The sequence below is a fragment of the Pseudopipra pipra genome, chromosome 7 (assembly GCF_036250125.1).
Source record: "Pseudopipra pipra isolate bDixPip1 chromosome 7, bDixPip1.hap1, whole genome shotgun sequence".
NCBI lineage: Eukaryota > Metazoa > Chordata > Aves > Passeriformes > Pipridae > Pseudopipra > Pseudopipra pipra.
In genome coordinates this window covers 17,661,145-17,686,195 of record NC_087555.1, presented here as the reverse complement: position 1 = coordinate 17,686,195, position 25,051 = coordinate 17,661,145, and the positions used below count along the sequence as shown (strand labels likewise).

Below are 25,051 nucleotides of genomic sequence, written 5' to 3'. Positions count from 1 at the left end.
ATGAACAGTCTTATTTATAATGTGGACAACTTCACTGTCGTTGTATGCAGACTACTGAACAGATTATGGAATGCGTTTGTTTGGGGAATGCTGAATATAATAGAAAATAAAATTTTTGACCAAAAAGTAGTTGTCTTATATACTGTAAACAATTTAAAGATTAAATATTGTTTGCCCATTTGAAATAAAGGAATGGCTTAACGGTAACATCTATAACTGTAAACATACCTGAAGAAAGGAATCTCACAAGGACAAATAACTAACTGCCAAATCATGAAGATTTTCAATATGCAAAAATTACCACTATAGAATTCTATAACCAGTTTAAATATTATTATTAATGTAACACTGGAAATTAATATGTAGACTAAATATCTGCAGATACTTTTAGTACTTTATAGTAGAGTGAGAAGGTTAAAAGTAAGAAGTCTAATAGAAAAAAAAGTGTGGGTTAACAATTGCTTACCCTCTTTTCTGCTACCTCATCCTCTCCTGTAGACTCTTTGCCATCATGTTCATCTCTCAGGGTTGGCATATGCTTTTTGTGTGCTGGCTCTCTGTTTAAAGTTGTATATCCTATGTGTTCATAAATTGGATTTATTGTCATCTTGGAAATGTATTCAGCTGCCTTCGTTTCAATATAAAGAGTAATCAATCCATCTGTCACCAGGTCATGGATGGACTCAAAACGTTTCTCCCCAACAAAGTGCTTTCCATCGTAGTACAGTCTGAAGTTTCTGGTTTGACTTCCAAATCTGCCTCAATGAAACGGGAAAGTGGTTTTTTTTAAAGAACAGTAAGCAGAATAAATAAGAGTAAGCAAGCCTTTGCAAACAACTAAAAACACTTTATCACTTAAACCTGTGACTGTGCTCTGTGTCTGGTCCAGCCGAGTGGAGAACCACTACCGAGCACACATAGGAAGGAGAAATCAACAACAACTGCAGATAGATAGCCAAAACAGCGACTGTCCCAGAAGGAGCTGTTTGTTCTTTTTTTCTTTTAGCCTCTCCATTATCCCATGGAAAAAGTGAAAAATTATTTCACACTCTTTATGGTTTTTTTTAGTACATTACTACTACATCACCATAGTCAATTCGCTTGGCTCTGATATGAAGAGTTCTCATAATAGAGTCCTCTATTACAGTTGATCAATATGGAGTTTTGATGCTGTCTCAGACCTCTGCGCCCCTGCTTGCTTGCAGGAAGAGGCCATTCAGGGTTCAGCTGAGCTTCAGTGCCAACAATTACACTGAAGCAGAACTGCTGCCAGAACTGGAGCAGCACAGGACAAAATGGCACAAGGGCAAGCATTCTTTATTCCTGGCCAAAGGCCCAGGACTAACTCTTCAAGCTTGGTACAAAAGTCCTTCTGTGTTATGCTTAGTAAGTCCCAAGCTTCAAGCAAATCTCTGTAATATACAGGATATATAACATGAAAGCTATCCAACGCTGGCATCAGCGTGGAATAGGATTTAGATACAGGCTCTTAGCAACCATAAGAATGCCAATTTTACCTGAACGGTAGCATATTTTCACAAACTGTACATAGAATCTGCAGCAATTTTCTGCATCTAAAGCAGTCCAAACATGTGAAAACACACTAGTGTTTGCACTTGGCAACAACCAACACACTTCCTGAGGAGAAGATGGAGGCAAGAAGCTGCTTTCACAGCTCACTCCAATGTTGTTCCTTGGTCAGTGAGCAGCAAGGGTACTGGGCCCCCTTACAAGGTCAGATCTGCCAAATAACTACTAAAAACTAAATCTGAAAGGATGGATTGCTTTCACTTTACAATCATATGCTTCACAGGAGATGTTAAGAAACACAGTAAACACTGGTACTTTGCTGAAGTAGCTCCTCTTCTCAGTGGGGCCTTGCCAAACAGCAGAAAGTATAATTAATTTTAGACCTTGCCTCAGGTAAAATATTGCACTCTTCTTGAAAATATGGGCAAAAAACCATGGTTCTGCAATCTGCATTTTTTTCTGTGTTCTAAATAAAAATGCCAAACCTTCCCATCCCCCCTATCAATAGTCTGACAGTTACAGCAATTTCAGAAGCTGTTATTTCCACATAAAACTCAAATGTGAAGGGGCCCTCAGGAATCTGCATCCTGCTCAGTAAGGAAAGAGAATATGATGTGTAGGAACTACGTGGGCATTTTACTGCAAATTAATAGTTACTTCCATGCACATTTTTATGCCACACAAACTAGAAGTTCATTGAATCAAACTGAAATGCAAGAAATTACAAAATGACAGAAAGAAATAAATTTTTACTTGATCCTAATTTCATCACAAGATGCAGTTCCGAGTGAATACAAGTAATTTAGAAAGCAGAAAGATAATGTTGTAAGTTACAGAAGAAGGGGTAGATGCGTTCAGGCTCACTCTTCAGGGCATCTTTATACTCAACAGAGTGTGTGGCAAACAAGCTTTGACCACGAGACATCCTCCTTGTATACCCTTGACTGTCAGAGAAGTCAACATGAGCCAAGAGTGCTCAGCACTTTGCAGTGCCAAAATGAGCAACCTTCACTGTCATCTGCTCAAGTCAGTGGGAATAATGCACATTGAGCACATACAAGCACCTTGATGTTAAACTTCATCGGGAGAACCAAATAAGTTTGAAGGTGAAGAATAATGGGCCTTAAATAACAATATACATTAGAATTACTTTTATTAAGAGATGCGGGCGAACTGCTGCTCTAATCAGTAACATCTGCTCTGACAGTACTTAGAGCAGAGTTTTAAACAAGCTGAAGGTCATTTTCTGCTCTCAGCTTTCTAGAAGAAAAAGTATTACACTAATCTCATCAAGAGAAGATAAGGCACAGAAAAGCATCTCAGGGCCTATTACTAAGTGTGCATGGTGCCTTGACTTTAGCAACACCCCTTGAAGTCTAAAACTAGTTCTGAAGAACAAGACGACCAAATACAGAGAACAAACATAAGTTCTTAGAGGGTTAGTCCTCTTTCCATCAGGGTCAGAAGGCATGCACTCCTACTCCAGGTATGTTTTACTGAGCAGCCACTATGCTCTACATCTGTTCAGGCTGCTGCACATAAAGTGTGTCTTTGAGAGATACTATAAGGAATAGGATTTCCAAGAGATGAATTGTTTGCCTTTATCTATTTTCCCATTTGTTCCAAACAAAACTTTTTACTCTATTATTTTCTTATTGGATACATTGTGGAGAAACACACTGTTTTTCAAATAGAATCCTATTAGTAGCAAGGAGATAAACCCCCCAAAATCCCCACCAGTCAATGAAGCACCAATCTCCTACAAAAACTGTATCGTCAATAGTGTGTCTCAGAATCCTGTTTTCTTTCAAATTAATTAAAATTTTTCCTGACCACAAAATGACACTCTTTTGATTAAATTACAATATAAAAACAAATATACATGTTCAATTGAAAATTATTAATTAAAATTTAATCTTCAGTCCCTTCAGTCTTACTTAAAACTACGGTTTAAATTTTTCCATTACCAAGACTATTTTCTTATGTTTACTTCCTATAACATTCCTGAAGTCCTGTTAATTATACATCACCGTGGCAACTAAGTAGAACCAAGATTTGATATTTCAACTTCCTGATGGTCTCTTCCTAGAGACAAGCACTAGTACCAGCTGGCTTTTGTTTAAGAAGTAGAAAGCAGGACACAGATAAAGTATGTTTTCTTTTGGTTTAAACAGGGGAGCATTAGATGTTTTTCCAAGAAAAAGAAAAAGGCCTCTGACATGTCAAACAGTCTCACTGTGTCCACTGCGCATTTGTTTGCAAGCAGCAGGACTACAGATAAAAGACTTTTTTTATTCCAAGTTGTCTGAAAAGCAATCACTTTGTCTAGTTCCTTTGGTTGCCAATGGGGCAGAGTGGATAACAACGTGGGAAAATGTATTAAATGGCAGAGCAAATGTGGCCAGTAATAAAGGGCCGAGGAGTTGAAATAGGTATCATACCATGAGAGAACAGAATAAGCCACCTACCCTGGATGTAGCATTCACTGAAGAAACAAAAGGAAGAAGCAAAGGACCGAGAGCCCATACATACTTTCTTACCATCTGAGAAGATGGATTTTTCAGTCCACATACAGAATTGTACAGTAGCTATTCACCACTTACACGGGCTATTTTATGATGAGAAGACTTTCTAGACAAAGGCGTTATTTAGAATATGTAGCTGCAACCACACCACAAAGTTAATGCCCCTCAGGACTACTTGTGTCCTCCTTAGTTTCAAGCAACTTCATACACTGAACTGGGAAATGGTAAGCCTGAGCCTAAAGGTCACTTGGACTTAATCTTCCCTTGGAGAAAGAGTGTCTTAATGTGCTTTGTGGCCAGAAGGTAGAAGTCTTACTTAAAATCAGGTGCCAGAATTTCAGTTCTAACTTCTGAAAACTCTCAACCAACACTTATGACCAGAGACTTGACACTCCATAAAAAGCCACAGGAATATAAGCAATATTGCAATCAGGAATGTCTCCTAATCATGCTGCGTTCTTGGAAATGAAAACAAATTATTCCACAGATCCTCTTTTGGCCCATTTCCTTGTCAAACAAACATAAGCCCTGCATGCAGCCAACACCTCTACACAGTTATCACTGAAGGTCTCCAACTCCTGAGAGCAGCTCCTTTTTAAATTTTATTTAATTATTTATTGGCAAAAACATTTCTGAGAATGGCCAGGAATGAGGAATTGTGGAACTTGCCAACTTTCCAGAGTACCTGCCTGTATCAGAGGTTAATTACGCTGATACTTTTGGTCTGTGTGTGGCCCAGCCACCTGTAAAAGTTTTCTTTCCCTGCCAAGTTATGAGAAAACAAGTACTGATAAACAGGTACTTCCTCCTTAGAGAGAGAGCTTCTTGTATAAACTGCTTTAATTGGTGTTCTGTGATTGGCTCATCATCTGTCAAGGACATTTGAAGGAGAAACCGAAGAGGAGTTGATGAGCCCCCAGACTCAATTAGAAAAGACCCCTGAAGCATACTGCGCACGTGGAAGGGAAATTCCAAAGTACTCACGCATGCACTGAAGGGATGCACTTGCATAACCAAGGGGGTGGGACTGAGAACCTCTGGCGGGGCGGTGCTGGCCACACCTGCCTAGGCAGACATAATCAGTTAATTGTATAAAAGCAGATAGCTCTTTTTTGGAGAGTAGCAAGCTTCACATCAAGGACAACGTTGCCTTTTGGCAGGGACGCCTGCCAATTTGTGAGCCTACTCTCTCCGGGAATGCAGCTCCTGCTATGGGTAACTATAGGCATTCTGGGATGGTAGGATAGCTTTATATGCAACAGCTGGGTGACTGGGGAGGTCGTACCAAAGGCTTATCTCTCTCCTCCTTCCTCTCTTTTGGGTTTATTCATTTTGTTGGCCACCTCTTGGTAATACATACCAGTTTTGTTGAGCTTTCAATGGTGTCATGGTTTCAGATTTCAGTATGATCCGAACCCTTCCCTAATACACTGCCTGACAAATAACATAGTTTTCAAAACCTTAGCAGTATTTTACAAGAACACAATATGTATAAATGAAATCAAATGCATTAGGGATTGAAAGTAAAGGTGCATTTTATACAAATGGGGACAAAAAATCCTCACTGTCTGATATGGCTGGGAAGGGTGGCAGAGTACAGTCATTATGGATAGTTTTCCAGTGCCATTTGGAAGGGCGGCACTGGTTGGATGACTATTGCTTATGAACACGAATAAACTTATCCCGAAAGCCTGGTAAGACCCATGCACTGGCTCGGTGCATGATACTTTAGTTCAGCATGGAAAATATATGGCATCCTTCAGAACAGCAAACAAATTCCAGAGCTGGAACTGCAATCTGTCTATCCCATGCCAATGCAGACAGAATCCTCAGCTCCCTCTAACTGGGATCAAATAAAAAAAATTTAGAGCTTGTGCTGTACCACTGACAACAGCTTCCCAGCAGTCTCTCTCAATTGAGAGACTTCTACCTGCATCTCTGCCCAGCCTTCCTTGTCCAAGTGGGAAAACAATAGTGTGCAAATAGTGTGCTGCAAACACCAGGCAGTGAGGACCAGAGCAATGGCACTTCCCTGTGGATCATAAGCACTGTCAGGGACAAACCAACTGCTCTAGGGCATTGGCAGTATGAGACAGCTGCTGAAAACAATGAAGACAAAGTGTTATCAGCCCTTGGTACCTGTAATGGAGTGTTTCACAAAAAAATTTAACAAAATAAGAAATGTATTCTTTTGTCTCAATGTCTTATTTTACTATTAACAGCTGATTTTCACCATGTCAAACTCTGAAGAAATGTCAGCTGATCAAGGAGTATGTATGTTATTAATATGCAGTCAGATCACTTAATACTTAAGATAACTGTTACTGTTCTTGATCAGTGATAAACATTTGAAAATAATCTGTTTGCTTCGAACAGATGCATTATCTCTCCTTAGTACTGTGCTTACATGTCCTATTCCATTTAAACTTGATATAAGTTGCTGGGATTGATTTGATGATTGTATCAGAATCCATACCAATGTTTTGGGCAATGTTTTACTGCCTTTCCTACCTGATGAAAGTTCTGTACTTCCTGCAAAAAGACTCACTGTAGTTAGAGGTTGAGACACATTTGAATTCTGTATACACGTGGGAACATATTAAAAGCCTGATATCTTCTCTTTAATTGAAACCTACGCCAATTTGTCTGGAATAAATACCTTCAGGAAACATTACTAGCAGGAACGTTAGTAAACTTTCACAATTTCATATTAAGTAAATACTTACAGGTCTTTACCAAAATTTTTTAAGAAATGTCGTTCAAGAGTTAATTTTACAGTGTGACTTTATGCTACTAAGAGCTTTCATATTACTTTAAAATAGAACTGTGTTTCAGTTCTTCTAAATTAAGGTATCAGCCCTCACCAGTGTCTGCTCAGCGAACTTCAAAATGTGCATGCAAATTTTACTCTATGTGAAATAATAAATATGAACATGTTTGAGCACTATACTGTGGCAGTTCTCTCTCCATAGTACACAGTTGCAGTGGAATTTCCGTTGCATTTCCAATGTTGTTCTACTTCTAAATATACCAGAAAAACAGTATCATATATGTACATGGCAGGTTGTTTAAGGTCTCAAAAAAAAAAAATCCCTAAGATTAAAAATAACTACAGGAAGATTTCTGTCCCAGAGAAATTTTGTGAAATCAGATTTGCCTTAAGCCACTGTTAATTTCAACCTTATAGTGCAGGTTTACTTACTTAAAGCTATTACACTTTGCTACTCACTTAGCTTGTTTTCTCAATGTATTCCATCTCTGATCTTCTGGTACTTATTCATTACATCTTTGCAAACAGTGAGATTTCACCAATATACTCATCCTGCTTTCTAAAATGGTTTTTCCTCAAAGCTTCATTCCTTAACAATAAACAAGCATAATAATGTAAAATGAAATGTTTCCTGCATATATAACACACACTGTTAGAATTTTTGAGCTAAGAGCTCATCAGTGAGGACTGGTAGCTTTTTTACTATTATATTCTGTTTTTCTAGAATACAATTTCTTCCTTCGGGCAAATGCAAGCAATAGCTAGGGCAGATGTCAATTTATTACTGAAACTGTTAGAGTTCATTTACTCATCTCAAGATACAAAAGAAAAAAATTAGCCTGATTCTCTTCCTAGCACCTATCAAATCAGAAGGAACCATACTTACATCAGCTGAGCTACACCAAGCATAAAGGAGGGAGAAGGAAGAGGAAAACCGGGCCAGATAACATTTATTGCTGTCAGTTGTTTTAGTGTTTGAATAATTCATAGATGTTTTGATGAAAACAATTATGAGATTAAACAACAATAGAAGGCTATTGTGTGTTGTCTTGAAAACATGTTTATAAAGCATCCATAGTATCTAGAGCTGAAGGACTTTTTTGCTTATTAATGAAGCACAGGAATCAAGGTGTTTCTCCAAATACAAAAATTTCTAAATACGTATTCCAAAAACATAGAAAAGAAGAGGCCAATCAAAAGGACTAACTAGCTTTTTCTAAAGGCAGTAGAGAAAAAGGGGCATTCCAGTAGAACCTGCAAGAGACAGAAACGATGTGCATGCTTTTGATGGGGAAGAGAGTGCAATGTATGCCATGTACTTGTATACACAATTTAAGTATCAACTGGTTGTACTACAATTTACCTTTTTACTATTTCAACTTCAACAGTGCCTAGAAGCTTCAAACTCAGCAGACATTATACACCATAAAAATAGCACAGTACAACACAGATTCCTGCTCAGGAACTGTGACTGGGGGTAGTCTGAGACATGGGCTACTTTCAGTCTATCTGGCCCACTTTTAAGAGAACCTAGACTTTCGTCCTGAACAGGCATGCGAGACAATAGGGGAGAAAAAATATCCTCTCTGATGGAGAAATGAGGCATGCAAAACTTAACAGCCCCAAGCCAAGTCATATGTGAAGCCAAGAAGTGAGCCCAGATCTTCTGAGCTCCACCGTAGTACCTCACCACCAGCCCAATACCTCCACTGTGCAACAGATTACACCAGATCTTAGTGGTGTAGAAGGAGCTACAGTCAGGGTGAAGGACATGGCATAAAATGAACATGAGCTAAGTGCACTGAGCACAGACATGTCTTGGACAAGTTCTACCAAAAAAGTTCACAATACCACCGAAGCAGAGAATATTCCTCTGAGAAGTGCTGAACTTACACAAGCAGGAGAAAGACTGCAGCAAACTGAATTGCCAAAGATAAATTAGACACTCTAGCCAAAAGAAAACAGAGCTGACAACAACAACAGATGGGAAGAGGAGGGAAGGAGAACAGGAACACAGCAAGAAGACGTGAACCATAAGGAAAAAAGCATTCTAATCTGTGGGAGGACCTAGGTAGCCAGTTAATTACTCATTAAAGTTAGTAGCTATTTATTATTATTATAAATACTTAAGTGAAGCCATCCTGGTAGGGCCCAGGTGCACTTACATAAGGCAGATGACGTGCTGGACACCTATGCTGTTTACTGGTAGCTGAACATTGTTATTGACAAACTAACGAAGTATATTATTTAGTGTGAAATTTTATATAGGGAAAGAAACTTTTTACATGTAAGATCATTTAAATAGAGGGCCAATTGTTTTACTTGAGAGCAGAAAAGCAAGCTCCAAAATTTATCAGCGCATTTTCCCCTGGGTTTTTCAGCTAGCAGCCAAGGAATATTGTGTGAATATTTTAGAAAGGTTTCTAGAAACTGAATTCAGCCCTTGCTACTGCCAACCACTGCATTTGCAAATCAGGTAAAAAAAATACACAGAAAGATATGCAAAGTTTAGTCTTTAAAATGGTCTTTATAATTTTTTTCCTACCAACTAGCATGATGTCAGAATACTGTTACCATGGTAAAATGAAGGGATGCAGTTAACTACTGTTTTGCTGAGCTCCTTCTGACTACTTATAGATCAGCTGTGGATTCAGGATAAACTAGACCAAATTTTGGTACATCCATAATTCAAGAAATGTAACTCAGCTATTACCACGTAGAAAGTAGTTTCAAACATTTCTTCTTTCCCCCATTGCTCTCCCATGTCCCAGTCTGTACAACAAGGCTTTTCAGCAGATGCACAGTTCTAACCTCTGAATTCGAGAAGCCTTTTGCAGATGTTGAATTCGACATGTGTAAGTAATCCCACAGCAATTAACGCATGTTCTGGAACAGCACTACACACGTGTCCCAGAAGAGCCCACTGAAAATAAACAGCATCCGGCTACCGAAGCAGTTGTCCTCTGAAATTTAAAAGGTTCATCTGCAGCATTATGTTCTAATAGCCCACCAATGAGGTCTCTTTTTAAAATGCCAGTGGCTAGTTTCTTAACACAATTTCATAATTTAGGGAGAGAAAACGTGTATGAATTTCTTGCACAATACGTGTAGTTGGTCTGCTGAAGTAAAGATTACTAATTTTTGACATTTATTTCACCTCAAGAATTCTTTCCTGGTGCTACATAATCTTGAATGTGCCCTAACTCCCAAACATAAAGAAAACATGACTCATAATCACAGCTCACATTATTACCTTTTTTTTTAAATCATGCTGCAGAACCTTATTTCGATTCGTTCTCAGTATCACAACAATAGAATTTGCAGGAAGGAAACCATGGTAACCAATTAACTGTGCTACAGCAGATATCTGCTCAAAAGAACATGCAGTACCATCACACTTCAACGCCTACCCACTAGTACAATCTCTACCCATTTCCCCTTTATCCTCATCCTAATTATTAAACAAAATCTCCACCACAAAAGGCTACATTGCAAACCACATCTTACTGTGACTGTCATTTGCTGTAGGTCCTAACATTAAGCAATGTACTACTCTTTTGCCAAATTTAAAATTTAAAAGCAGACCTAATAGCTCCAGAAATCAATTAGGAATTTTTATTCTTTTAATCTGTTTGGAACATTGAATTAACATTATAATGCATTTTATATATTTTTATTGTAACAGAGACTTGCAGATATGTATGGACACAGATATATATCTACGATAATTTTTTATGTTACTAATTTTCCTTAACCCTCAGGATTGCAAAACATTTTCAGTGGCATTCTCTGATTAATTAATTAGTAAACATTGGTGAATGCATCCATGATTAAGTACAGGCATTAAATAGAGTAGGGTGCTGATTTGTTGCTCTCATTTGTGTTTATGCTTTATTCTCTTTATCTGGTGTCTGAGCTGATACAATTTTACAGGCCTTAGGCTCTGAACATCAATTTTGTTTGAAGGACAGCTCTGAATATTTAGTCAAACTTATACACTTAAAACGACATTTAAATTATAATTTTCTTTTTCTTTAAGAACATACTTCTACCTCTGTTACAAATTCTGAGAAATTTGTTTTCTGAAAAAAACTCACCCTCTTTTGTTTCAAATTTAGATTTAAAAGGTAGTCTGCCTTAAAAAAGTCATGATCCAAATTAATTGCACAATAATGGATGAAAGTAGACAAAAATAGCTCATCAGAAGATGATCAAAATGCAGCTTCTTATATAAGTGGAAAGCAGATTTTACAGAAACTCAACAGCAACTTTAAAAACTGAAAAGTTTTTTTGTGGTTATCAGTCACCTTCCCTACCCCACTAAAGAAAAAATATTAAAAATCTTCACTTTGAACTCAGTTAACTATGCCAGAGCATCGCAGTAAGAATATCTGACTGCCTTGCTTAAATCTGCAAAAATATTGGGTTTTGCTGTCCTATATTTGGTCATTTAAGCAGTGCTAGGCTATATCTGTAGCTATTGCAGCTCAGGAACAAGATCTTTAAATCTACTGAAGCTAGTTCTATAAAAGCGCCACAGCCTAATGCTTCACAGTTGTCAAAAATTCATTTAAAAAGGTTTAGAGAACAAAGAACTAAAACACTGTGGCCCACTTCATCTTGAACATGATGTGCAGTCTGTCTGGTATGATCACACCTTTGAGATTTTAGACATCAGCTACAATAGCTCATGGAATCAAATTCAAAGTGTTCCATGACGATTTGAGGAGTTGTCTGGCTTGGGTCCTCGGGACAAAGCACAAAAAGCTTGCTCTTTTCCATTGTAGGAAAGATGACTGGAAATATTTCATTACAGAGACATCATACTTTGCCACAGAAAGGGATATGATCCTGTTTCACTAAACTGCTCTTCACGACTGGATGCACTGGGTTTTTCAGGATTCCCAGGCATGCTGACACAAACACAGGAAGAAGACATCTGCCAGAGCTGGACGTGCTGAGCTGTCTGTATCACTGAATTGCCTCCCTCCCCAGCAGAAGAAGTGGTAACTACAAGCCAGGAAACAAACCTGTCTCAGTCTCAGCATCAGCTGCTCCTACCCAAAGGTACCACAAGACTTTTACGTCTCGATGAACTGACATTTCATGATGCAACCACACTTCATAGGCAGTTTCCAATTTGCCCTAATCGGAATTGACAGACTGTCAGATCAACAAATCAGACAACAAACACAGTGATAGAGAGATTGAATAGATACACAGAAATACAGAGGGAATCAAGTGTTTATGCCAAGAGTCAATGGGTACCCTCAAGAATCTAAATTTTCCTTTTTTCATTTTTTTCCAAAACATGCCTGAAAAACAATCAGAACACATGGATATTTAATTTTATGTTTTGTCACTATGCTATTTGTTGCAGAATTAGAGAACCTCTAAAGCATTTCTATGTTAACTTCAAAAAATTCCATTAAACCTGTTCTGTGTCTTTATATAAAATTAACAGCCGACCAAGTTTTCTTTCCTCCCACACCTTCTAAAGGGTAAAACAGAGGTAAAGAAGGAAAAGCAAAAATCATACTGAAGTTATCTTAAAATTAACATGACTGTTTGAAGAACAGAGTGGCACTTAAACCTAGTATGAAAAATATCAAAATGATTCACACAGCTAGAAGAGAAAGGGTGAAATTAAAGACCCTGAACTCAAAGTCTTCTGTTGAACTTGGAAGGTTTTGCTCATACATACCACCCTACCGACAAGATCCATTTTTGGCCATGGAAATGACATTCTTAAAATTCCTGCTGGGATTATCTACACTTCAGATAGGGCTACCTTTGCCATCTGGCAGTGTAGTGACACAAACACAACTGATGGTCTCAAAAAATGCTATAAATTACAGGTAAAATACATAAACTCACAATGGGAATCACAGCAAACTTCTTACAATTAGGATGAGCAGACCGCAGAAAGGGCCTAGTCTTTAAGAGAGGCTACAATGTCAGCAATGCAGTCAGTGGGCACATTGGCTAATGGGTATATTCTGCATATATAATTCCAGGGAGAGGAAAAACAGAAACTGAGCAAAACTCTCCCTCCAGTCAGTGGAAACAGAGACTCCTGCTACACTTTCTAGTAGAGAGAAGAAGAAATCCTAGTGGTAAAATTCCCATGTGTGGAAGACATGGCACTGCAGTTCACAGAGCTCCTAAGGTATGAGAGTAAAGACCCTCATTTGTACATTTCGAAGGCCAACAGCAAGACAACAGGGCACTACCTGCTGTGGGATGGAAACCACCCACCTAGACCCACTGCCCTTAATACACAAGTCATTCAGGTAGCACTTAAACATAATGAGATGGCTACAAGATGCTTCAGTTTCAGATTCTGACGTGTTTTGCTGAATGCTGAATTTCCTCAAAGTAAATCAATGATAACACCTTTGCTACCACTTGAAACCTTTTCCCAAACTGATCACCAATAGCTATCCATTCTTTTTTCTATTGGGTATAAAAATTTATTTTATTGCTTCCAAAGTTTCCAGTTGCCTTCAAGGTTTCCAGTTTGAAAGAGATATTATCAAACCTAAAAAAAAGCCATCTTTTGACTTGCTGGACTGGAGGCGCATTTGAAAAACAAGCTGTAGCAATACATCCTACAAGATGCTCAGCAGCTTTGTCTTTGACAGTCTACAGGCCCTATGCCTTCTGCACCATCAGAAGCAAGGGGCAGGAGCTCTGTCTTCAAGCCAGGTGTTACAACTGTTTTCTTTTTAGTTTTAAATGAATGTTGTAAGAGCAGAAGAAGATAAAATTGAGTACTGCTTTAATAAGAAACCAAATTTACACTGTTAATGCAATACAGTGTAAATTCTCTTTGGAAAGAATTTCCAAAGATTCTCTGTGGAATCTTATTACTACAGAAACAAATATACCTCACTAAAATATACCTTTTTTTCCCCTGAAAAGGAAAACTGATTCATCACAATCTATTATTTCAAGATATCATTATTTTAATTAAACTCTTATTTTACCCATATCAAACTTTTAGTAACTGCATCTTCTTCTTCAATGTTTTTCTGTCCCACTTAGATTTAAAACATTGCTAATAATCACCATCTCCCATTTGAGTACTTAGGTGTGTAGCACAGGCCAAAATAACCTCCATTTTCTTAAAAGTAATGAAACTATTTCAAACCTACAACTATTTTTATTTGAGCTCTTATTTCAGTTTTTTATTTCTATCTGATCCACGTGCCAGAATTTTGCAGAATGAAGGAAGTGGATCTGCAAACATTGTTAGCTAGCAGGTGTTCAGACAAAAAAACCACTCCTGATTTATTGCCATCCCACAGAGGGAGAACTAAGTGCTCCTCAGCAACAGCTAGCTAGTCAGTAACCCACACGGTAGACTAGTCAGGGGAACTCATACAATGCCTTTTATTTCTTGACCACCTGCTCTCCTGATATCTGCATGGGGTCACATCTGTAAACATAGTGGGAGAAGTGGCAAAATGAAGCACCACCAGCAAAACCAGTTGCTATTATGCTGATGGTGCAAACAATAAGGAATGTTAGCACTTCAGAAAGGGCTAGGGAAATTCAAAGACACCAAATCTGTAATTAGGGTAAAAAAGTACCATGATTTAAAAAAAAAAAAATTAAAACAATTACAAGGAAGTTTAAGATCTGAGGTCAACAACACAGTAAAGTCTTCTGAATATTTTATAAATTTAAAAATGAAATATTAATTACCGACCTTAATGCCAAAGTGTAGGTTCCAGGTTGCCTTTGGCTTTCACGAATGAGATAGCTTCCCTCTGCAACACTTAATAATTGGTCAGCTTCCTCCCTTGAGATCATCCCATGGAATCTAAGGAACAAAAATTTTTTTGAAACACATGCCTTTTCTCTCTTAAATCACCTTTTGCTCTTCTTTTAAAAAGCACCAGCCACAGTAATTAAAAAAGAAACAAACATTAAAATGACTGATTTGCAGGAATCTACAGCTTAAATTAATCTCCCTTTCTGCCTGTATTTGAAGTCACTTTAAATGGTTTAGAAAGGCTTCTAGGAAACAATATCTATGAAACAACTATATTGCTTTTTAAATCTGCATCTATCAATTTAATATGTAGAAATAAATCCATTCTCTCCTGCTGGCTTCACATGTTTTGTGCCAGTGGCATGCAATCAAACATTCTGAAGCATTCAAGGATATTATATGCAATCCCCAAGATTTTAGCAAGTTGCCATAATCTCAGTAATTACTGGTGTAATAACCTAGCAACACTACACATCTTTTACCAAAATAAACCTAAGTAAGGTCTTTGTTTCTCCACACTAAATCTAACCATCTTTGCCTTAGCAACCTAAAACAGAAGACACATACAGACTGTACATATATTGCATTTGTGATCCAAATATCTTTTTTCCTACACAGAAACACCTTTTTGCAAAGCCAGCTGGAAGGGGAGGTAGAAAAAGATAATCCTTTGAAAGTATAGAAACACATGTATGTTTTTCTCACTTAAAATAGCACTCAGTGATATCCATATCCATCAGAAACTGCAGCTGTAATTTTAGGCAGACAAAAGCGATGGTACTGCAATAACAATTTGATGGTGAGCAAAGGCACACTGCTGTAAAACATACAGAAGAAACACAGGGCACAGAGTAAACGCCACCTTCTGTAACTAGTATCAACCAACATGTTCAGATAAACCACTTTTAGAGGTGTATGTTACTTACTCTCTTCCATAATATTTGGGTCTGTTCTCTACCTAGAAGAAACAACAGAAATTGTAATGTTTCATAAAAAGAGAACCTATACAGTAAGCGTACTGTCCACAATATAGTATTAAAAATAGAGAGGGATATAATGTGAAAGCACAGACAAAAATAATCTACTATCCAGAATTTCTCCTGTGATTAGAACATAGGGAAACCATAGGTAGGCCTTCAGGAAACACTGCACTTCTGAATGGCCTGGAGTGAGACAGGATGAACCATTTGGATCATGTCATCCTCAGGACTCCGCATACACAGACTGATGGCATTGAATATTTCTTGTACAAGCTGCCAAAAAGGAACAACAAAGTTTGAATTTCATGCATGTTAAGTGCACAGTATTGTTGAGTGCACTAATAGAGTAAAACATCTATAGAACACTTAAATTTAAAGGTTACCTTCCATCACAGAGCTGCTGGTGCCACTGCTGAGAGAAATAAAGCCACTACCATATCCTCTCAGAGTGAGGGCAAATGGTTAATTAAAGTGCCTAAATTAAAGTGAATTAAAGTGATCAAGTGCCTAAGCCTTGTACTTCTCGACTTCCTTAAACTATGTGATCTGTAGTATCAACTAAAAGATCTCAACAACAGGTATGCATGTGTTATGTTGTGTAATTCCAATCTGACTGTGCTCTAGAGACCATACTGCATAAATGCACGCAAAATGCAAGGGTGTCAGATTGCAATTTGCCTGATAATTATTTTGGATGAAATAATGCATCTGCATTTTTCCAGAACGTTTAGAGCTAAGTGAGGAATGGCAGACCTCACAGAAATCAGGTCAATAATCTAAACCACCAGATTATTCTTTCTTGTTAAATTTAAAGGAGGAAACTCTTTGGGGAGTAAAATTCAACAGTTATGCAACCTGAGCTACAAAAGTATAAAACAATTCAGCTACACTGAAACATAAAATACAGTAAACTGCCACTTCAGTTTCTTTCTTCCATCTTTTCAACAGAAAGTCTATTAATATTAGCACTTTTCTCCAATTATTTCAGTGGAGTATAAAGATTTTAGATGTCCAAAACAACAAAAACCAACATACATCCTGATGTACAGTCTAAGAACAATTCTTCCACGTTCCCAGCAAATAAAAAGCTATTGTGATGGTTCATCACTTTTGAAAAAACATTCCATCACTGAAAAGATTTATCTTGTACTAAAAGATTTCGTTTTCCTTTCTAAGAGCAAACAAGAGTTGACTGGTGTTATAATTGTTTTCAAAGGGCCTGAAGAGACTGAATAATTTCAAAAAAGAAGAAAGGTCTTAAATATTTTTTGTTAAATGTAGGCTATTTCTTCAATAAGAAGATAGCAATATGAACAGAGAAAAAGTGAAAGCATTTTATTGTTGATTTTATAGAAACTTGCAACAATTCCTAACTAAACCCTTAAGCCAAGACACTAGTTTCAGGCAGTTATTAAAAGAAGAATCCTGTCATGAATAAGATTTTGTTGTCTGTCTACTGAGATTTTATGTTTATCTCAGCGAATTTATACGACAGAATTGGAAAATTTATATAAGCAAAGGCATTCCTTTTCAGAAATGGATTACTAATGTGATAGAGCATCTTCAGAGTACTTGCAATTCCGAAGACAATTTATAATATACTCTGTGTGCAAATATTTGAAAGTGTGAATTAGCAGAAGACTGAAGCAAAGCATGAGAAAAAAAGCTCCACTGGACTTCCAGTCAATTGTAGCTGGGCTTGCAGTTCATCTTGGTGGATGATGAGTTAAAAAGGAAAATAACCACTTCTGTTAACTCTGTGTCTCTACCGATCAGTTTTACCAACTTGCAAAAAACTCTTAGTATAAATGTTGATGTGCAGCACTGTCTGCTTATATAAGACTTAGTGCAGCTGGAACCTCAATTCACTGAGTTTTATTGCCTGTTTGTGTTTTGGGGTTTTTTCCACAACTTTTTACATTTATGATAATATTAGGGTTTTTGTGACATCTAGATTGAATACATACATTAAGATTTTAAGGAAATTCCATCAGAACTCAGCAGAGGCCTTGTAATTCATTCAGAATTAGCTGGGCTATGTACACAGTGCAGTTCATGTGTACTTAAAAAACCACACAGATTCCCTGTAAGCCAAATTTACCATGTAAGACAGTAAACACTGTTCTCCAGCTTCCCATAAAAAGTGTTTTTACACCAACTATACTCCTAGCAATTCAGACATACCGTTTGTTCTTACTTTAGGTATCCTTAGCTGCACCAGAACCAGAAGTAACGTGCAGCTTTTTTGGTCTTTTGTGTCTGCCTGGACTTCACAAAGTTCCTGACTGATCATATTCTACATAATTAATTCTACAGTTTAGAATCACAGGCACCCACGTATCCTCCCATTGTACATGAGCACTGAAAGCCAAAACATTTTAGTTTAGAAGCTTCATTAGTCTAACTTTAACAGTCAATCATGCTTAAGGAGACAACACCAAAACATCCATCTGGACTGGAACTAAAACCCACCTAAGAAAGGAAATACATCTTTAAATAAGATCAAAGCAATAGCAAGAAATTGGTCATTTTAGCTAAAACTGTTAGCTGAAAATACAGTATAATTATCCTCTGCAGAGTTTCTTTCTGATTTGGCAGTATTTCTGGACTAAAGTATCATTAAGCACAAGTAAAGGCAACCTTAAGTACTTAATTTTCTCTGTATCCAGCAAAGATCAGCTGACTGCTCTCTTTTGATTTCTCTGGACATTTTATTTATGGGAAAAATTTCCTATTGCTGTTTGTTTGGCAAAGTTTTAAAAATTGCTTCTAACTTAGAAAAAAAAAGAAAAAAAGGCGAGATATTTGTTTTCAATGTGTATACTTGTATATCACTGATGTAGAGGCCACAGGAAAAAAATAAGGTCTCCCTATGATACCTGCAAGAAACATAAAAATCAACAAGATATCCACCATTGTTTAATTTCTGATTTTTTCAAACTGAGGTGTGAAACCAAGGAAACCAAATTTATAAACAGGTAAGTGGGGCAGATTTGGCAAGTACCTTACGGTAGCCATTCCTTTGGAAAAGAGCTTAGCTACCACGAAATTTGGGAAGTCAACCTGGCCGAATATCCTACAGAAAAAGCCACCTTTACAAACAGCTCTAACAAGGATGTGCATTATATATGCCCATCTATATGTTTCTTGACTACTAACATTGTGACATTTTCACAATACTACACAGAGATGCTGTTTAATAGGCTTCTTAACTACTAGCACTGAATGAGGATGAAGCCTCTCAATAGGACAGAAATATGTATTTTTTCATAGAGTTATTTAAAATTTAGCGTGCAATGCTTTCATACAGCAGTCAAAGATGCCCTAAATATGCCTGCACATCCATATGTAAAAGATTATATGCACAAAAAATACAAATTTCATAGAGGAAATACAATATTAATTGGACAAACAACATTATAATTTGGATGCAAGCCTCATGCAGAAGTCAGATATCCTTAGAATGTTATGGAATAATCAACTTTAACCTCACAGAATGTTAAAAGCCTTGGCTCTGCTGCACCTTCACAATAAAAAATCCCAAATGAATGCAATGCTCTTTTACTTCTGAGCCCTTCCACTGATCTGTGTGTTGCTCTAATATGAAACTGGTGTAGCAGAGCAGAAACTTGAATTCTTTGTATTTGAGAAGCATTTCATTTTAAGTAGGTCATTCTGCTGAATACACCTCTCGGTATCAGCACTTGTACAACGTGTGCCTTTGCACATTAAATAAAAGGTTGGGGGTTTTATGGTGTGATTTCCAATTATTCTTTAACAAGCGCTTTTTTCCCTTAATCATCACTTTTGCTTATGTCAACAAGTGGATTACAGTAAGGCAAGAAGAGCAATTTTTGTGCTAATACCTCACCAAATTACATATTGTTCCCTCCTACTGACCTCTTTGATGTTCTCAGGACCAAGATTCTTTTCCTAATATTTATGAATTTGTTTATACAGCTGAATAATTCAACCACTTAGGAAAAGATTCTGCTCCCCACTGACTCATGCATGGCTGCTAATAGAAACCCAGCTGAGAAAGAACAGATCACAAAGCTCAACACAAGCAGAAGAGGCTGAAACTAGAGGGAAAGGTTAAACAAATTACTGCTCGCTGAATATATTTTCACTTCAAATCAGCTCAGCTGCATAAATTGTTCAACACTTATAATGAAAACCAGTTATGTGCATTATAAAGAATTAATGCAGAAGTAGGAAAATGCACACTGATACCATATTCTTTCAATTTTACCTTTATTAGATAGAAATAAGCTTCAAAGAACTTTTTTGAAAATAATCTGATTCTTTAATGATAAAACGTGTATTTAACGTGTTCTGTTCTGCAGCTAAATACCTGGAACTGACTGACTCTTTCATAGTTCCATTTTATCAATTCTCACCGGTTTCTAAATCTGCAGCTTTTAGTTCTTAGTTTCTACAACAATGTTCATGGTGCAGACACAGGCTTATGCTGCAGAGTTCAAAAAGCTATTTTAAAATACAGAATATCTCATTTTTCTGTTCACTCTGTCACAGGGATACTTTTACACTTATTTAAAGTTTGTCATATGTTATCATCTTGTTCTGGAATAAATTCATAGAAATATGACATCAAAGGCACTAATGTGTTGCCTTTCTTTTTTCAGTGATGACAGGACTTAGCAGAGTGTTTTGATTGTTTGTGGTACTTTTGCCAATCTCCCTTTAACAGGCTATCAGTTCATAGAATTAGACCCGGAGGACCCCTCTATGTAGGGATGCAGAGATATCAGGTACCCTCCAAAGAGCTTGGATGATTAGTTCATGCAGGACACCACTCACACATGGCAAATATTCCTTTGTAAACCAGTCCAACTTTTCAATTTGCTACCTGTATAGCTAATAAAGTTTTCTAATTTAAATTCAGTGATAATGAGGATGAGAAAGTTGTAGTACTCGGTGTGATTCGTATTTGAAGAAGTTTTACACAGATGCTTCTATATTTGGCTGGCAAGAGTAAATCTCTTGTTTGATTCTAAAAAGAAGACAATCTGTATCTGACCAATAGCTGAAAGATTTTCAGCACTCCAGAGGCAGGAGACATTTTTAATTTTCATATACTGAATACACATTTATGTCTCTGCTTATTTGACTGGATAGGCTAATAGTATTCTGAGAAATAGTACGAAGGAGAACTCGGTATAAAATTTGCTTGTAACTTCTTATCACCTAGGGCAAAGTGACCCCAAAGCATTTCTCTGCAGTCAAACTAGCATGGGATATAATGCCAACAGATCTTACTGAATATATCAGACTTCTTTTATTAGTTTAGAGTTTCTTATTGACTATAGGGTACATATACTTTGTGCAGCTGACATGCAAAATATTTATGAGCATTACACTATAAGTCTGCTACTATGGGGGTAAACAACAGCAGGATTCTGAGATAAGACTCAAAAAATAAAAGGCTACAGTGATTATTGTACAGCTGTAACGTCACCACCTCAATGAACAGTGTCAGAAAAAAACTACCAAAAATCCCTTAAAGTGTTTTACAATACACAAATACCTACACATACTACCACTTCTTCCACCAGGGAAATATTTTGATGAGAGGAAGAAAAAAACAACTGTCCAGCAGCACTTTACAACAACAAACACAATCCACTGGAGGAAAGGAATAAAATACTTTATCCAGGTGAGCACTCTGAACAATCATCAACCAGTACTGTAAGAAAAAGCTTTTACAAGAATTCAGATACTTTGTATATTACTGTAATGAAAAAATGTATCATAGAGAACACACAAAATAGAAGAGAACCTTCTTAATAATGTTGCAATGGGAATAAAAAACTGGAAAACCTTCCTTTTTTTCACAGCTCAGATCTTATCTTCTGTACTTACCTTTCCTTCAAATCTCCATTCCAATTTATTCGATGTAAATAAGATACCTGCACAACAATTTTAACAAGAATACCTCTGCTTGGACACTCATTAAAAGTAGAAACCCTTGTCAAAATGAACTTTTGGCTAAAATTCTTGTAAAATTCGTGTGTTGTTCTTTTCTATAGCTATATCTTTCCTAAGTGCAATAAGTTACAGCTATATCTTTTTTAAAAACACAAATCTATCAAATTCACAAAGGAAAGCAAGCATGCTTCCACTACGTGCAGTATTCCACTTTTGTTTAATCTCTACGTTTTATTTTAAAAATTTACAGACTACTTCACAGAATCACAAATGGGCATTTGAAGAGATGACAGAGAAATACCCATTTAATTCTGTCAAGTAATTCTCCTTGTGATCTAAACTATAAGATACTATTGTTCCAGACAGTGTTAGACCTCTCTGTATTTATTACTACATTGAAGCAACTAACATGTCTCCAAGATTAATTTTCTTTCTCTTGGTAAAGATTAAATTTCTTTTTCTTTTGATAAAAATACTCAATTTTTATTGTAGCCATGTAATAAACTTCAGTTATTCAGTAAGAGCTGTGTGTTGTAATACTGCCTAACATTTCAGAATTTTTGAAACTGAAATTAATGTTTCCCAGGTTCCTAACTGAAGCTGCAAGACAGACGTAGTTATGAGTAAATCTTGCTGGCACCCATGTTTGGTATCAGTTAAACCCTCCAGCACCACAGCTCTGGAGAGGTGCTGCTCTGCTGAATGGCAGCTCAGAGCACACTAGAATTTGGGGTCTGACTCAACAGCTGACACCATGAGCAGGTGCTTCTGTATCACTGTCTATCAATGGGATCCCACAGTTACCAGTTCAGTCTTAAAATCTGTGGCTCTGTATAGCTTAGCTCCTGCTATTAATGAGTCCTAAGTATTATGACTCAAATAACAGCACCAGGGTTCAGTCTTCCCTCTGCTCATTTATTTTACACATCTAGCAGTGATGTCTGGACAAACAGGTACATAGTCCCCCTCTACAGCTCTGCTCTTGCTTCTTTGAATTTCTGACCGAAAAAGGAGGAGAAAATGTGTGTTCATGTATCTAAGAATCAAAAAGAATTAAATGATTCTTAGGTATACACATGATACTCAAAATGCTTTTAATTCCATTTTTAGACCAAATGGATTTCCAAGTACCAGTGCCCCCAAGGCTACTCGCTCCAATCACAGCACAAAAAGTGTCCCAAAGAACCACTGCTGGGGTTGGACACAATTAAGTATAGACATGGAATTACTGGACTCTATAATAAACTGAATGTCATAATACCTACCTCACGAGTGCAGGTTATTCTTCTAGGATGGGGAGCTTCCTGTTGCAACTGATACACTGGGAGGAGGCAGAAGTTAAACTCTAATTAATACAGAATCATTGCAGTAGTTAGACATTTTAACATTAAATATTGCTGTTTAAATAAGGAGACTTTCTACAAAGTCTAATGCAAGGATACTAAGGATACCAAAGTCTCAAAATTTACCAATATGTGGTCAGAAAAAAGAATGTTGCTAGCCAAAACAGGATATTGATTTTCTTTACAATTAATTGATCAAGTAATATGGAATAACTAGGTGAGACCAGTTAAGTTTCCAACAAGATCAGAAAAAGAATCATACTAAACACAAATTAAAGTTTATTATATGTCAAATCAGGCTGCTGTCAGACTTTCTTCAGTAAACAGATGGAGCCCCATCCTACTATGCTGAGCACACACTCAGTCATATGTCAAGACAAGAATCACTGAGAACTATGCAGTATCACTCTGCTTTTGCCACTGCTCAGTGATGACCTTTCTGAAGAAAGAGAAAGATGGCCTTTGCATTTGCAGATCAAAAGACATCAGGAGTTGAGCAGCAGAGTAAAACAGTTAAAGTCCAAATTAGGACATACACTTACTTACATTTACATCTTCTCTCCTCCTTTTTCTCTATTTTTAAAATAAGCTTCATCACACCAGAATAGATCTTAGGAACCACATGTAAATTTAATGGTACTAGTATGTGCAGACTTTCTAATATAATACCAACTTCTACCCCAACTGAGTGTGGTTTGGCAAGTCTCCTTCAAAATGAGGCTGTCAACACTAAGTTAGTATTTGAACAGTACTCTAGAACTGACAAAATTGACATCTGGAATTGTAATCTTTCAAAATTAAATTATGTTTCAATTAGTACTAATACCAAGGTCTAATAACATGTGTTATCACCTTCTTAAGGTATTAAGACTATACACTAATTTAACAAATACGATTTGACTTCATTACACTTCTCATTTGATTACAAGTCTTTTCCACTGGCAAATGCTGTATTTATGGGCTAAGTTACACTGGAATGGAGAAAATGGCAAGATGCCAGATGATCACAGAGTCATAAGATAAACTGGAAAAAAACACTGCCCTTGTTCCACACAAAAAAAGCTAATGGTTTTTCCTGTTGTTACTAAAATCGATCCTTACCATTTGGTACTGGTAATACAAGAATGGTTTCTGCAAGTGATGAAGATCAGTACATTGGTATGTAAAACTGCAGTTAGCATTTCAAGCATAGCATGACCATTTATTTTGCCAGCAGTTCCCTAGCTTTTATTGTAAAAGCTATATTTGATGGCACCAGGCCTTGTCCATATCTAATTCTGAAAACTGCAGAGCCAAGTTCAAAGAAAAAAAAAATAAAATTACAGATCGAGTATGGATTTTTCTGAATTTCAAAGAAGAGCAGTGGAGACTTACAATGGGCATGGTCTACAGAAATTGGTTGAAAACTGAGAACTGTTTTCCACCTTACTTCAAGCCAGGCTGAAAAGATTTTCTGAAAGGAAATTATTTTTCACCAGTGGCAGTACCCTTCTTCTCTTCCAGCAAGAAGCACAGCAGGTTGACTAGCTAAGTTACAAAACAGGATGCCTATCCCTCCTCCTCTAATTGATGTATGCAATTCAAACTGTTCAACATGAGTTTCCTTGCTGTAATTATTGCCAGGAAAGTCAAACAAGACATTCCTCTTCATCTGTCATGAGACAGAAACATAATCAAACCCTGTGATTCTGATCTTACTTCTGAACCACATGAAGGGTTCACCCTGGCAGGCAAACAATGATGTTGTAGGAGAGTGGGTGCATACACATTTGCATGTGCCCATGCCTTCAGCTCCTGGCAAGGTGCCAATGAAGACTGGGTATTTAGAGAGCTTGTACCTCCCGGTTAGAGATTATGGCAGGGAACAAACCAAACAAGGAAGCAGTGTTCCCCAGTTCACAGAAGGTACACTGAAAAACAAATACTTTAAACTGCTCTCTTAACACTTACTCTCTTTCTAACCATGGTTCTTCACCAACCCTTTAAGAACACTCCCGTATCTCTGACTGAAAAGTCTCCCACAGCAGGATGGAAACCTTTTGAAATAACTACATTTTATCAGGTGCTAAATCTCCCCAACCTTTAGAGGGACATTTTCATGGTGTGAAATGTTGCTTGAGCAAATCCTTTATCCCACCTGAAGACATCAAGCTGAATATATACAAAGTAATGCA

The 25,051-nt window shown here is 37.1% G+C and overlaps 1 protein-coding gene across 2 annotated transcripts in view; it reads right to left on the bottom strand.

Moving 5' to 3' along the window:
* The window catches only part of CHN1 (chimerin 1), a 98,358-nt gene that overhangs the window by 49,642 nt on the left and 23,665 nt on the right, over positions 1-25,051 (bottom strand). For both annotated transcript variants that reach the window (XM_064660779.1, XM_064660780.1), the window contains exons 4-7: positions 22,800-22,855; positions 15,532-15,563; positions 14,540-14,653; positions 467-755 (exon numbers count right to left, since the gene is read on the bottom strand). In XM_064660779.1, coding sequence (XP_064516849.1) covers positions 467-755; positions 14,540-14,653; positions 15,532-15,563; positions 22,800-22,855 — 491 coding nt within the window. The remainder of the gene's footprint in view (positions 1-466; positions 756-14,539; positions 14,654-15,531; positions 15,564-22,799; positions 22,856-25,051) is intronic.